The sequence below is a fragment of the Ranitomeya variabilis genome, chromosome 3, assembly GCF_051348905.1.
Source record: "Ranitomeya variabilis isolate aRanVar5 chromosome 3, aRanVar5.hap1, whole genome shotgun sequence".
In the NCBI taxonomy this organism is placed as follows: Eukaryota; Metazoa; Chordata; class Amphibia; order Anura; family Dendrobatidae; genus Ranitomeya; species Ranitomeya variabilis.
The window spans coordinates 608,789,609-608,803,421 of record NC_135234.1 but is presented as its reverse complement, the minus strand read 5'-3'; the positions used below and the strand labels follow the sequence as shown (position 1 = coordinate 608,803,421).

The window sequence follows — 13,813 nt, the reverse complement described above, 5'->3', positions numbered from 1 at the left end:
CTATCAGAAGATCGTCCAGATAGGGCACTATACAGACACCTTGCTTTCGGATAAATGACACTACTTCGGCCATCACCTTGGAGAACACCCTCGGTGCTGATGAAATGCCGAAGGGAAGGACTCCAAACTGATAGTGCTCCACCCGATGATTCCCCTGTATCGCAAACCTGAGATATTTTCTGTGTCTCGGGTGAATAGGGATGTGGAAATACGCATCCTTGAGATCGATGGTAGCCATAAAAGAGTGATGTTCTATCAGAGGAATCGCAGATCTTACGGACTCCATCTTGAACTTGCGATATTTCACGTGCTGGTTCAGACCCTTTAAGTTTATAATAATCCGGACGTCTCCTGAAGGTTTGGGAACCAGGAAGAGTCGGGAGTAGTGTCCTTTCCCCCACTCTGATTGTGGGACTGGGGAAATTACATTTGATCTGATAAGGTCTTTGAGACCTAAGGACAATAGACTGCGATCCCTTGATGATGGAAGGGAAGTGACTTTTAGACCCTGAGGTGGGGGAGAAACTAACTCTATTAACAGGCCGTCTCTGATGACATTGAGAACCCAGTGGGAGCTGGTAATATCCTCCCACTGAACCACATATTTCGAGAGTCTTCCCCCCACCGGGTCGGAGTCATTGTTTGTCCTGCTGAGATTGTTGCTGCTGCTGCTGTTGCGGGACAAAGATATTCTTTCCCCTGCCCTTTGCGTAGCTCCACCTGCCGGTTTTTCCTTTGCCTCTTGCTTGAGAGGGCTGAGGTTGTGGGCCACGAAAAAAAACGTTTCCTAGGCTGTTTTTGCTCAGGGAGCGCCTTCTTTTTGTCGGTGGCCTTATCGAGAATATCGTCTAGGGCAGGACCAAAGACGTAGTCTCCTTTGAAAGGTATGGTGCAGAGCTTAGACTTAGAGGTGATATCCCCACTCCAGAGCTTAAGCCAGAGGGCTCTTCTGGCAGAGTTGGAAAGTACGAGGGATCTGGCGGCGACTCTTACAGACTCCAGAGAAGCGTCCGCCAAATACCCTGTAGCTTTATGCAGAATGGGTAGGGAATCCAATATCTCGCCTCTTGAGGTACCTTGAGATATGTGATTCTCTAATTTCTCAAGCCAGCAGGAGAGGGCTCTTGCCACACAGGTGGAGGCGACGTTAGCCTTAAGGACAGCTGCAGAAGTTTCCCATGATTTTCTGAGGAGACTTTCGATCTTTCTATCCATGGGATCCTTCAATTGAGAAGAATCCTCAAAGGGGAGTGCGGTTCTCTTGGCGACTCTAGCCACTTGCACATCGACCTTGGGAATATCTAATTTAAGGTCATCCTCAAGCAGAAATCTGTGCTTCATTTCTGAAGGGGTACTAAGACGCCTCTCAGGTAGTTCCCATTCCTGATTAATCATATTAGTGATATTGGCATGAACTGGGAAGCCCACTCTCTTCTCCGATGAAAGACCACCGAACATCTGATCCTGTATGGACTGCGGTACAGGTTCCTCTTCTAGTCCCATGGTATTACGGACAGCAGAGACTAGATCCTCAATATAGTCTGAGGAGAAAAGGTACTTCCTGACCTCAGCTTTAGGGGATACTGGATCCTCCCAGCCAACAGATGAGGCATGAGAGAGGTCCGAATCAGAGTCGGATTCCACAACCTGAATCTTCCTCTTCTTAGCCGGGGAATGAGGTTGTGGCTGTGGAGATGGAGGTGGGGGTGGAGGTGTAAAGGCTGCCAGAGAAGATTGTACCTCCTGTTTTACTAATGAGCGAATCTCATCCAATAGTGATGGCTGCTCAGCTCTTATTATCTTGTCCGTACATGACTGACAAAGTTTCTTGTCCCAGTTAGGAGGACATTTAGTGGAACAGATAGGGCACTTCTTTCTATAGGCACCTTTAGGGGCAGGTTTTTCTCCCTGAAATATATAAAGGGAGAGAGGGGTGAGGACTTCTAACCCCTGCTACACTCCTCCCGGATCCCATCCCTGCGAACACTTACAGAGGCAGGGGTGGCGCTGGGCTCCGCAGATACGGGGCATGAAGAACCTTCCATACTGAAGGAGATAGCCTTACCTCAGTGGTGGTTCAGCAGGCTTTTATGGACGCCGTCCAAGCAGCTGCTCCAGCGATTAATCCCCCTCCCCCTCCAGAATCCAGGTGAGGGAGCTGTGCGGTCCGACACGCCGGCCGGCGAAACCCGGAAGTACCGGCTTCTGGATGCATGAAGAAACCGGAAGTGACGCGCGAGAGCCGCTGACGTCACTTCCGGAACGCCGAGCCGACAACATGGAGGAGGAGGACGCCGGGCAGCTCCAGGAGGAGCCCGGTTAGGGAACCCCGGCCTGCTTTGCCCTCGTGGGGGCGCGGGAAGGCCGGGCGGGGGTCCCGAGGCCCTGCAAGCAGGAACGACGGGAGCAGCATGAGAAGGAGGCCAGAGGCGACCATCTGCTGCCCGGCTAAACAGGCAGCGCCTGCAAGGTACCGTAGCCACCGGCCACTACAGCACATGAGGAAACCTCTACCTGTCCCATGGGGAACAGGAAAGACACTGGCAAGTGGGAGGTGGGAGGTCCTTTTAACCTCTGTTTCCTGTTCCCCATTAGGGCAAAGAGACAACCTCCATATGCCGTCGTGGAAGGTGACTAGAGAAAACTACAATTTAGGCGCACAACAGTGCTTAGAAGTGAAGGGATTTTGGATTGCAAAATTGGCTGGAATCAATAGCTAACGTCATGGTGCGTTTGGAGAGCCCATGATGTGCCTAAACAGAGGAAACCCAGCACAAGTTAGCCCAGTTTGGAGACTACACCCCTCAAAGAATTTATCCAGACATTATTATATCCTCACTGAAAAAGAATTGGAAAAATTCAATTACAGTGAGCTCAGGGGTGCCAAATTGGTTTCCTTAGCTGCCCATGATATCTCTAATAAAATGCTGAATACTTTCGGTTCGGAAGGGACTGATTGCTGAAGGTGTTGGCCGAATCCTAGGGCGCCTTGTAGGGGATCACTCCTCCCTAGATGAGGAGGGGGAAGAACAATAGAGGAATGTGGGATATCCCTCACTGCCTGAATCCATGTCAGAGGCAAGGCTAGCGCATACCTTCACTGGTGAATAGCGTCTTGACGAATGGGCAATTTTTAGTTTATTCTTCTAACTAGTGGGGATGTGTGTATAAGTGGTGCTTGTACACATGTATTGTGTGGGGCTTGTGTAAATGGTACTATTTATTATTAAAATTATTATAACAAATAGAGAAAAAGGAAAAATTTAGAAGAGACACTTGGAATGGGGGTGCTGGAACAGGGATTTGGGAACTGCTGCTGCTGTGATCACAGATTAGTCACACAGACAGCACAAAAGCAGATTGCAGGAGACATAGAAGGGTTGCACTGGCCACCAATGATTTCTCTTTCTGACAGGTATACTACTACTATAAACACTCTACACGCCAGATCTGGGGAAAAGATGGCAGGCGGCGAGTCCATCGTTATTTTAAATTAACCCTTTTGGCGCAACAATATTTACAGACCAATCGGCGCCAAATGGGTTCATCAATAGAGGTGATGTCGTGATCACCCCATCCGTTTTGACCAATCACAGTCTGCCACATTGATTTTTTTTTGTTTTGCTTTAAACTTTTGTCAAATTGCTGTGAATGGCTGGTCAGAATAGACATGGGAGGGCAGTACAACCCCCTGGAGCGATATGCAGGGATGGTCTGCTAAGACAACCGCCATCTTAGCTCTGACACCGCACGATGCAGAGCAGTGACTAGAACTAGCGGTGCTGTATCTTTACGGTGGTTTGCGGGAACACAATTCCTGCAGCTCCATACATGACTGGTGCCAGGGATGGTGGTGCTTATGCTAGTGGCTCCGACATTCTTAGCCATGGTATAGCAATTTTTTTTCTCTTTTACCCTATCCCATCCATTGCCACTAACGCTTTATTTTTTCCCCCATGGGTTTCTCAAGCTCCTTTTATAAAACGGTTGCCCAATTTACTATGCATTTCCCAGGTAATATTTCATTTGTTACATTTTTATGTAGTACCAGAGGTTTCCTCTGGGGAACAGGGAGATAAGTTAGACAAGCTCAATGATTTATACTTTTATTTTCATTTTATTTTTATAGGTTTTGACTATGTAATAAAAATGAATCTGCTCCCACAAAGAGGGTGACAAGTGGCTTTAAAAAGCAATGGGATTCTACAGCCAAGTTCTCACTATATAAACACCGCTTATGTCAATTCTCCTACCTTTGAATCCTTGGCATAGTAAAGGGTTCTGCCCCGCAGCTTAAAATAGCGTTTTTTCCATCTCTGAAATGAACTGGTTTGCTTCAGTAATAATCCTTCTTTGATACTTGTCTGGAAAGTAAACAGAAAAAACACAATTGTCAAAAAGGAATGAACACATTATTCTTCTGCCTCCAGATCAGAGTGGTCAGCAGAGCATTACAGCATCAAAGCCCAAACGTCAATATTCACGGAGATCGGGCAGGAAGCCCTGGAGAAGTACAGACACGTGCTGTACATGTATCCGTCCTAGCTTCCAGAGCAGACAGGACACACACAGCTTAGGCTTCGTTCACACTTCTGTCGGTCCAGGTGCGTCGTAATGCAGTAAAGTGACGCATCGACAGATGTTGAGAAAGTAGGGATGTTGAGGGCAGAGCAAAGCACTGCAGTGCGCAGGCGCCGGGCCTCTCTGACCTTTCCCGGCACCTGAGTGTAATCTAACCTTTATTTCTCATCTTTCAGGATACATCGGGGGCTTATCTACAGCACTACAAAATGCTGTAGATAAGCCCCTGATGCCAGTGAGCTTAGCTCAGATACGCTATAGTTGTTCTGTACTGAAAAACACAATTTTGAGTCCAACTACAAAGCACTCTGGGCAAAAAATGTTTCACCAGGGAAAATTTGTGTTGTGGAAAAACAAAAATGTTGAATCCAATTTGCATCAACCCCTCATCTAAATCTTCCACTGGGCAAACAGACAGGAGTTATTCCAATGGATAACACTATAAGACAGCTTTGCACACTAATAAAGAGAATCTGTCAGCAGGTTTTTGCTACCACATCTGCATAATGTAGGCAATGAGACCCCAAATCCAACAATGCATCAATTAGATTACTGGGTGCAACCTGACACAATCAGAGTTTTTAGGTTTAGAATGAAGCAGAGCTGAGGAAGCTAACCCCGCCCACACCAGGCTCTATTTATTGAGAGTGAGCTGATTATCACAAAAGGAGGCGGAGTCGGACTAGCAGTCACCTGCACATCAGATCTGGCAATGATGATGTCCAGGCGATAAAACCTTCACTGTAATTTAACAGCACACAGTTTGATAAGTGACACATAGCTGAATGCTTTGTTTTAACTCCTACCACATGCTATCCTCAGATTACATAGCAAAAACCTGCTGACAGATTCCATCTAATTCAGCTCAGTCACCATAGGGTCAACCATTAGAACACACCAACAACAAGCAATAATGAAGGAGAGGGTTAAAAGAAAAACAAAGCTACAATTTATTCCAAGACAACTAATCCAAAGAACAATAACTATATACCGAAGAAAGCGGTTAGCTTAATTCCTGAAAATAGCCGATTACCTAGCCCTATTCACACACAACACTAGTCATATGCCAATTCGGGACAATGTCTTTTGTGTTGAATACAGGGTCCAAAATAAAAGCTGCCAGAACCTAGAGGTAATAATACATTAAAGTTTTATTTATAGTAGCAACACCACTGAAAGTATTTTTTTTTGTAAGAGGACAACCCCTTTATACTAGGGAATTATCTTTAAAAATGGTGAACAATGTGTTCCCAATAATGATACACATGGATTTTGGTTACATGTACGCTATTCAGCCGATCATAGGGCTGAAGCAAATTAAGATTAATGACTGCAAGCATTAATTATGAAACGCAGATTGTACCGTCCATTACTGGATACTGAGACAAACATAATGGATATTTGCTACTTCAGTTCTGGGATTAGATGCTTCTCTTGGGAATATGGGAGATAAAGCAGAAATAAATCATCTATAAAGAGCCAGAATATAAAAAAGAAAAAAAAAATTGTTTCTTAGCAAAATAAAAAAATAGATAAATGTTTCCTGTAACAATTAATTTTTTTAAGCAAAAATAAAAACACATAAAAAAAGCTTTTATATGTTAAAGAGTACCTCTCATTTTAATTTACGTGATAGGCACTACTCTTATAGGTCTCCATAAATCAATGAATATGGGTCCAAGTCCTAACACTGTCACACATCACCCAAAAAGCGGCTCTGAAATGCAAAGCTCAATAGGAGGAATGACTTAATACCTGCTTCAGGACACACACACAGAGTGGTGTATGGGCTCAGTAGAAAGTACATGAACCAGTACACAGGAAGGTGTATGGGCTCAGTAGAGAGTACATGAGCCGGTACACAGGGAGGTGTATGGGCTCAGTAGAGAGTACATGAACCAGTACACAGGAAGGTGTATGGGCTCAGTAGAGAGTACATGAGCCGGTACACAGGGAGGTGTATGGGCTCAGAAGAGAGTACATGAGCCAGTACACAGGGAGGTGTATGGGCTCAGTAGAAAGTACATGAGCCCATACACAGGAAGGTGTATGGGCTCAGTAGAGAGTACATGAGCCAGTACACAGGTAGGTGTATGGGCTCAGTAGAGAGTACATGAGCCAGTACACAGGTAGGTGTATGGGCTCAGTAGAGAGTACATGAGCCGGTACACAGGTAGGTGTATGGGCTCAGTAGAGAGTACATGAGCCGGTACACAGGGAGGTGTATGGGCTCAGTAGAAAGTACATGAACCAGTACACAGGGAGGTGTATGGGCTCAGTAGAGAGTACATGAGCCAGTACACAGGTAGGTGTATGGGCTCAGTAGAGAGTACATGAGCCGGTACACAGGGAGGTGTATGGGCTCAGTAGAGAGTACATGAGCCAGTACACAGAGAGGTGTATGGGCTCAGTAGAGTACATGAGCCAGTACACAGGGAGGTGTATGGGCTCAGTAGAGAGTACATGAACCAGTACACAGGGAGGTGTATGGGCTCAGTAGAAAGTACATGAGCCCATACACAGGAAGGTGTATGGGCTCAGTAGAGAGTACATGAGCCAGTACACAGGTAGGTGTATGGGCTCAGTAGAGAGTACATGAGCCAGTACACAGGTAGGTGTATGGGCTCAGTAGAGAGTACATGAGCCGGTACACAGGTAGGTGTATGGGCTCAGTAGAGAGTACATGAGCCGGTACACAGGGAGGTGTATGGGCTCAGTAGAGAGTACATGAACCAGTACACAGGGAGGTGTATGGGCTCAGTAGAGAGTACATGAGCCAGTACACAGGTAGGTGTATGGGCTCAGTAGAGAGTACATGAGCCGGTACACAGGGAGGTGTATGGGCTCAGTAGAGAGTACATGAGCCAGTACACAGGGAGGTGTATGGGCTCAGTAGAGAGTACATGAGCCCGTACACAGGAAGGTGTATGGGCTCAGTAAAGAGTACATGACCTGGAACACAGTGAGGTGTATGGGCTCAGTAGAGTACATGAGCCAGTACACAGGTAGGTGTATGGGCTCAGAAGAGAGTACATGAGCCAGTACACAGGGAGGTGTATGGGCTCAGTAGAGAGTACATGAGCCCGTACACAGGAAGGTGTATGGGCTCAGTAAAGAGTACATGACCTGGAACACAGTGAGGTGTATGGGCTCAGTAGAGTACATGAGCCAGTACACAGGTAGGTGTATGGGCTCAGAAGAGAGTACATGAGCCCGTACACAGGGAGGCCTATGTGCTCATAGACTTTGTATTGAGCTGTGAGTGCGCTAAGGTAGAAGCTTGGCGATTCTGACCGACAAGCGGTGGGTTAAAAAACAGTTCTTGAGCAATCAGTGGGGGTCTCAGGACACGAGCACCCATCATTCAGTAGACTGTAAATGCACAGATTCTGGATTGTTATATCCATAGGGGCTCCATACACCCAGGCTCAATAAGCCTTCATTGGGCTGGTATGACGGCTTACCCTCATGCCATAGCTATACAGTGGTGGACTCCGGGAAATCTTTGGATGTCTTCCTTGTGTGGACAACAAAGATGGACTCCGATGGAAAGGAGATTAAATGGTGACCAAAGTTTTATATTTTAGTCTCTGATGGCCTCATTGAGGTCAAGATCTTTGTCTGGGTAACACGAGATTAACAATTTTTGGGTATTCAGACATTAGCGCTGACAGAATGGTGAGCGAGGAGACCCAAATCTTAGGAATACACAAGATTTCTAGTAGCACATCTGACTGTAAGATCTATACAAGTACCGTATCTTGGACATTCTATAAAAAAAAAAAAAAACTTGGGTGGTAATATGGAGTTGGGCTATCTTTTGCAACTATAATAGCCAACACTCTTCTGGAAAGGCTTTCTACAAGACTTTGGAGTATTTTGGGGAAAATTTGTGCCATTCAGCAAAAAAAGAGCATTTGTGAGGTCAGACGCTATAGACGAAAGGGCCTGGCACAAAAAGTTCATCCAAAAGACATTTGAAAGGGCTGAGAGCACAGTTACAGTGGGGAAAATAAGTATTTCATACACTGTCGATTTTGCAAGTTTTCCCACTTACAAGGAATGGAGAGGTCTGTAATTTTGATCGTAGGTACACTTCACCTGTGATAGAGAATCTGGCCTCAATGTCCCAGACTTCTGTAGAATGGAACATGATGAGGAAGTCAGAGATCAGCTGCAGCCCGGATTTCATCTTCATGTTCAATTCGACAAAAGGCGGGGACAATGACGGCAGCGCTGATTGTGCGCCAGGCTCACGTGTCACAACAGCACAGGAGCGAGTGCCGACAATGTGGGAACAGCGCCGCCACAGGAGGGGAGTAAAAGCTTTTTTACTTTAATCGGGGCCAAACTTTTAGAACAAGAAGGATCGGCTGCCCTCGTAGTGAACAACCCTTTTAAGTCTTCCTATGTCAACTTGATGCTCTGCCCAAGAAGTTTTACCCCTTAGGGCCCGTCTGAAGCCTCTCACCCAGCCAAACCAGTTCTCCGGCTTTGCACTGATAAGGGGCAAACACTGCGAAACTCGTGTCTAAAAAGGGGCAAACACTGCGAAACTCGTGTCTAAAAGGTAGTTTCTAGTTTGGCTTCTTCTCCCAAGTTATGTGACAAGGACCTTTAAATGGTCGGAATTAAGTTTTAGGATTACTACTTCTGACAGGTGGCACTAGAGTTTATGACCTATTTCTCTCTGAAAAGGCCAATTGCATTTTCAGAATATAGAAATCCTTATAAAACTACATTATATATATGAAATACCACTACATAGAGAAAATATATTGCACGTCCCGGCTCCACTGCTGCTCCTTTTCCTTGCACCCATGCATTAGGACCTGTAGCTGCACCTCAAAAAGCAGATGCCCGATGTAGGACCAAGTCTGAAAACATTGATCTGGCAGAACACCTTTCCTGTAGGCCAGTGCCGCTGCCATCCATGGGCTTTGTCTGGTTTTGCAGCTCAGCGGCATTGAAGTTAATAAAGGCCGGAATACGAGTGTAACAGATCCTGGAGCTATGGATTATATACAAAAGATCACATCTGAACAGATCATTCACAGCAGAAGACTTGGTCTTTACCTAAGAGAGCAGTAGACTATGAGTATAATATTTCAATAATCTACACAATACATCAAGCGCCTCATACAGCAAATATGGAAAAGCTCGATCCGTCACAAACAGAATGATTTTTATTATTCATAGTGATTAAAAGCAGAGCAGACAGCCGTGCTTATAATTAGCTTATATAGGAGTGTGTCATAACATTTATTCTGCTCGCATAAGTGATGGAGCGACGAGGAGTGGAGCTGCCACACCGATCACACAGCTCCGTCATGGACTGGAAAGCTCCCGTTCAAACCTCTAGCCAAACAAAGACATAAACCTTGTCATAGTCCCATAGCGCAGCCGTGGCGCTCCAGGTCATTAATAACTTGGTACGGTTCACAAGAAAACCTGAACAGATCAGCGTTGGGGTAAATAAGGACACGGAATGCATGCAAGTCGTGGATGAGTGTCAGCTACGCAAAACACCTCTGATACATGGGAACAGCAGAGCGGTGAGACTATAGAGGTGGAAGAAAGGAGGAGAACCCAAGAGAAAGTGAGGCAAAATTCATTTTCCACATTTTTTTAACTAAAAAATGAAGTGACATTTACTATGTAATCCGCATAATGTAGGAGCAGAGACCCTGATTCCAGTGATGTATCACTTACTGGGTTGTGTTTTGCTGTGTCATTTTAATCACCGTTTTATCAGCAGGGGATCATTACAGGACAACCTGGCACGTGCAGGGTAGTCAAACCACTTGCCCAGCACTGATTAGCAGCCTTCTGTCGGCGGGGTTATACTCCGATCATCATCCGAGCTGAGAATATTGTGACTATCATAACAGCTCCATCCCGTAAACTGATACATTGCTGGAATCAGGGTCTCTGTCCCTACTTCATTATGCGGTCAGTTTACATAGAAATAACTGCTGACAGATTCCCTTTAAGGATGTGGCTCTTATTAAAGGGTTATATTTGTGTCCTTAAAATCAAAACTTTATTTTTTATTGACATAGCAATAGGACAGCTTTATTGTGCCTGTCCAGGATCCTCTATCCACATCTCCCTGAGCGTAACTGACATAATCGAGTGGCTTTGCAGTTGGGATCTTGAGGTTCAAATCCCACCAAGTACAATATCTGCAAGAAGTTTGCATATTCTCCCCATGTTTGTGTGGGTTTCCTCCGCTTTCCTCCCACACTTCAAAGACATATTGATAGGGAATTTAGATTGTGAGCCCCAATGGGGACAGCGATGAAGATGTATGTAAAGTGCTGAGGAATATGATGGCGCTATATAAGAAAGCATAATAAATAAATTACAAGGGTTGTATGTAAATGTTCATACCCAGGAAGGAGAGATTGGAGGATACGAATCTGGACCAGTCTGGGGAAAGCAACGCCTTGTTAGACTAGTCCTGCCTCATGAGCATATGCCAAGGTTATTTTTAAAAGGCAGTACTAGTATGGCACAATTTTTTTTTTTTTAAATAATATAGTATAAATAATGCTATAGTGGCAATTTAGGACAGTTAGGTGACCTGAGGCTCTCTTTAAAGGAAGAAGTTGTTAAAGCCACCTTTTTCAGGTATACACAACTTGATTTACTTATTAACTTTGCTGTGCGAAATGAAAACAACAAAATTGTGCCAATTATGCCATTTTTTTTGTTTAAATTTTGCTCCAGTTACTATATGGTATAAATAACATGTTACACCAATATCAAAAGTTAACTGGTATAGAAAAAAAGTATTTTGTATAGATATATTCTGAGAGCCATAACTATTTCTTTTATTAACCCCTTCAAGTCGCGGTCCTTTTTCGTTTTTGCGTTTTCGTTTTTCACTCCCCTCCTTCCCAGAGCCATAACTTTTTTATTTTTGGCCATGTGAGGGCTTATTTTTTGTGGGACGAGTTGCACTTTTGAACGACACCATTGGTTTTACCATGTCTTTTACTAGAAAACGGGAAAAAAAATCCAAGTGCGGTGAAATTGCAAAAAAAGTGCAATCCCACACTTGTTTTTTGTTTGGCTTTTTTGCTAGGTTCACTAAATGCTAAAACTGACCTGCCATTGTGATTCTCCAGGTCATTACGAGTTCATAGACACCTAATATGTCTAGGTTATTTTTTTATCCAAGTGGTGAAAAAAAATTCAAAACTTTGCTTAAAAAAAAAAAAAAAAGTGCAATTTTTCCGATACCCAAAGTGTCTCCATTTTTCGTGATCTGGGGTCGGGTGAGGGCTTATTTTTTGCGTGCCGAGCTGACGTTTTTAATAATATCACCTTTGTGCAGATACGTTCTTTTGATCGCCCGTTATTGCATTTTAATGCAATGTCGCGGCAACCAAAAAAACGTAATTCTGGCGTTTTGAATTTTTTTCTCGCTACGCTGTTAAGCGATCAGGTTAATGCTTTTTTTTTTATTGATAGATCGGGCGATTCTGAATGCGGCGATACCAAATACGTGTAGGTTTGATTTTTTTTTTATTGTTTTATTTAGGATGGGGCGAAAGGGGGGTGATTTAAACATTTTTTTTTTACCTGTGCCATGCTTCAATGGCCTCCATGGGAGGCTAGAAGCTGGCACAACTCGATCGGCTCAGCTACATAGCAGCGATCATCAGATCGCTGCTATGTAGCTGAACTGCAGGTGTGCTGTAAGCGCCGACCACAGGGGGGCGCTCACAGCAGGCCGGCATCAGTAACCATAGAGGTCTCAAGGACCTCTATGGTTACTGTCCTGACACATCGCTGACCCCCGATCATGTGACAGGGGTCGGCGATGACGTCATTTCCGGCTGCCCGGCCGGAAGCTTTAGTTAAATGCCGCTATCTGCGTTTGACAGCGGCATTTAACAGGTTAATAGCGGCGGGTGAATAGCGATTTCACCCGCCGCTATTGCGTGCACATGTCAGCTGTACAAAACAGCTGACATGTCGCGACTTTGATGTGGGCTCAGCGCCGGAGCCCACATCAAAGGGGGATTCACGGCATGCGCAGTACATGTACGGCGCATGTCGTGAAAGGGTTAAAAATAAATCAATCTATATTTCACATAATGGCACTGTATGAGGGCTTCACCCATATTATGATTAATTTTTACAGTTACAGGTCATAGAATCATAGAATGTTAGAGTTGGAGGGGACCTCCAGGGTCATCATGTCCAACCCCCTGCTCAATGCAGGATTCACAAAATCATCCCAGATAGATGTCTGACCAGCCTCTGTTTGAAGGCTTCCATTGAAGGAGAACTCACCACCTCTCGTGGCACCCTGTTCCACTCATTGATCACACTCACTGTTAAAAAGTTTTATTTCTAATATCTAATCTGTATCTTCTCCCTTTCACTTTAATTCTGCTAGTGTTTCCATTTGCAAATGAGAATAAGGATGTCACACCCCTTCAGATATTTGTGCACAGCTATTAAGTCTCCTCTTAGGCTACGTTCACATTTGCGTTGTGCGCCGCAGCGTCGGCGCCGCAACGCACAACGCAAACAAAAACTCAGCAAAACGCATGCACAACGCTGCGTTTTGCGCCGCATGCGTCCTTTTTTTAATTGATTTTGGACGCAGCAAAAATGCAACTTGCTGCGTCCTCTGCGCCCGGACGCGGGCGCCGCAGGGACGCATGCGACGAAAAACGCAAGTGCGACGCATGTCCATGCTCCCCCATGTTAAATATAGGGGCGCATGACGCATGCGGCGACGCTGCGGCGCCCAACGCTGCGGCGCACACCGCAAATGTGAACGTAGACTTAGCCTGCTTTTTTTTACAAGTTAAACATTCCCAGAACCTTTAACCATTTCTAGTAGGCCATACTTTGCAGACTGCTCACCATCCTGGTAGCTCTTCTCTGAACTTGCTACAGTTATTTAATGTCTTTTTTAAAATGTGTTGCCCAAAACTGGACACAGTATTCTCGATGAGGCTTAACCAAGGACTAGTAGAGGGGAATAATTACTTCACATTATCTAGACTCCATGCTTCTTTTAATACATCCTATAACTGTGTTTGCCTTTTTTCTTGCTGCATCACACTGTTGATTAATGTGCAGTCTGTGATCTATTAGTATACCCAGGTCTTCTTCACACGTGCTGTTGCTTAGTTCTATTCCTTCCATTCTGTAAATGTAATTTTCGTTTTTCTTGCCCAGATGTAGAATGTTGCATTTCTTCCTG

At 44.9% G+C, this 13,813-nt stretch overlaps 1 protein-coding gene across 4 annotated transcripts in view; it reads right to left on the bottom strand.

The window, feature by feature from the left end:
- The window catches only part of DGKH (diacylglycerol kinase eta), a 374,981-nt gene that overhangs the window by 188,747 nt on the left and 172,421 nt on the right, over window positions 1–13,813 (bottom strand). For all 4 annotated transcript variants that reach the window (XM_077297324.1, XM_077297326.1, XM_077297323.1 and 1 more), the window contains one exon: window positions 4,254–4,364. In XM_077297324.1, coding sequence (XP_077153439.1) covers window positions 4,254–4,364 — 111 coding nt within the window. The remainder of the gene's footprint in view (window positions 1–4,253; window positions 4,365–13,813) is intronic.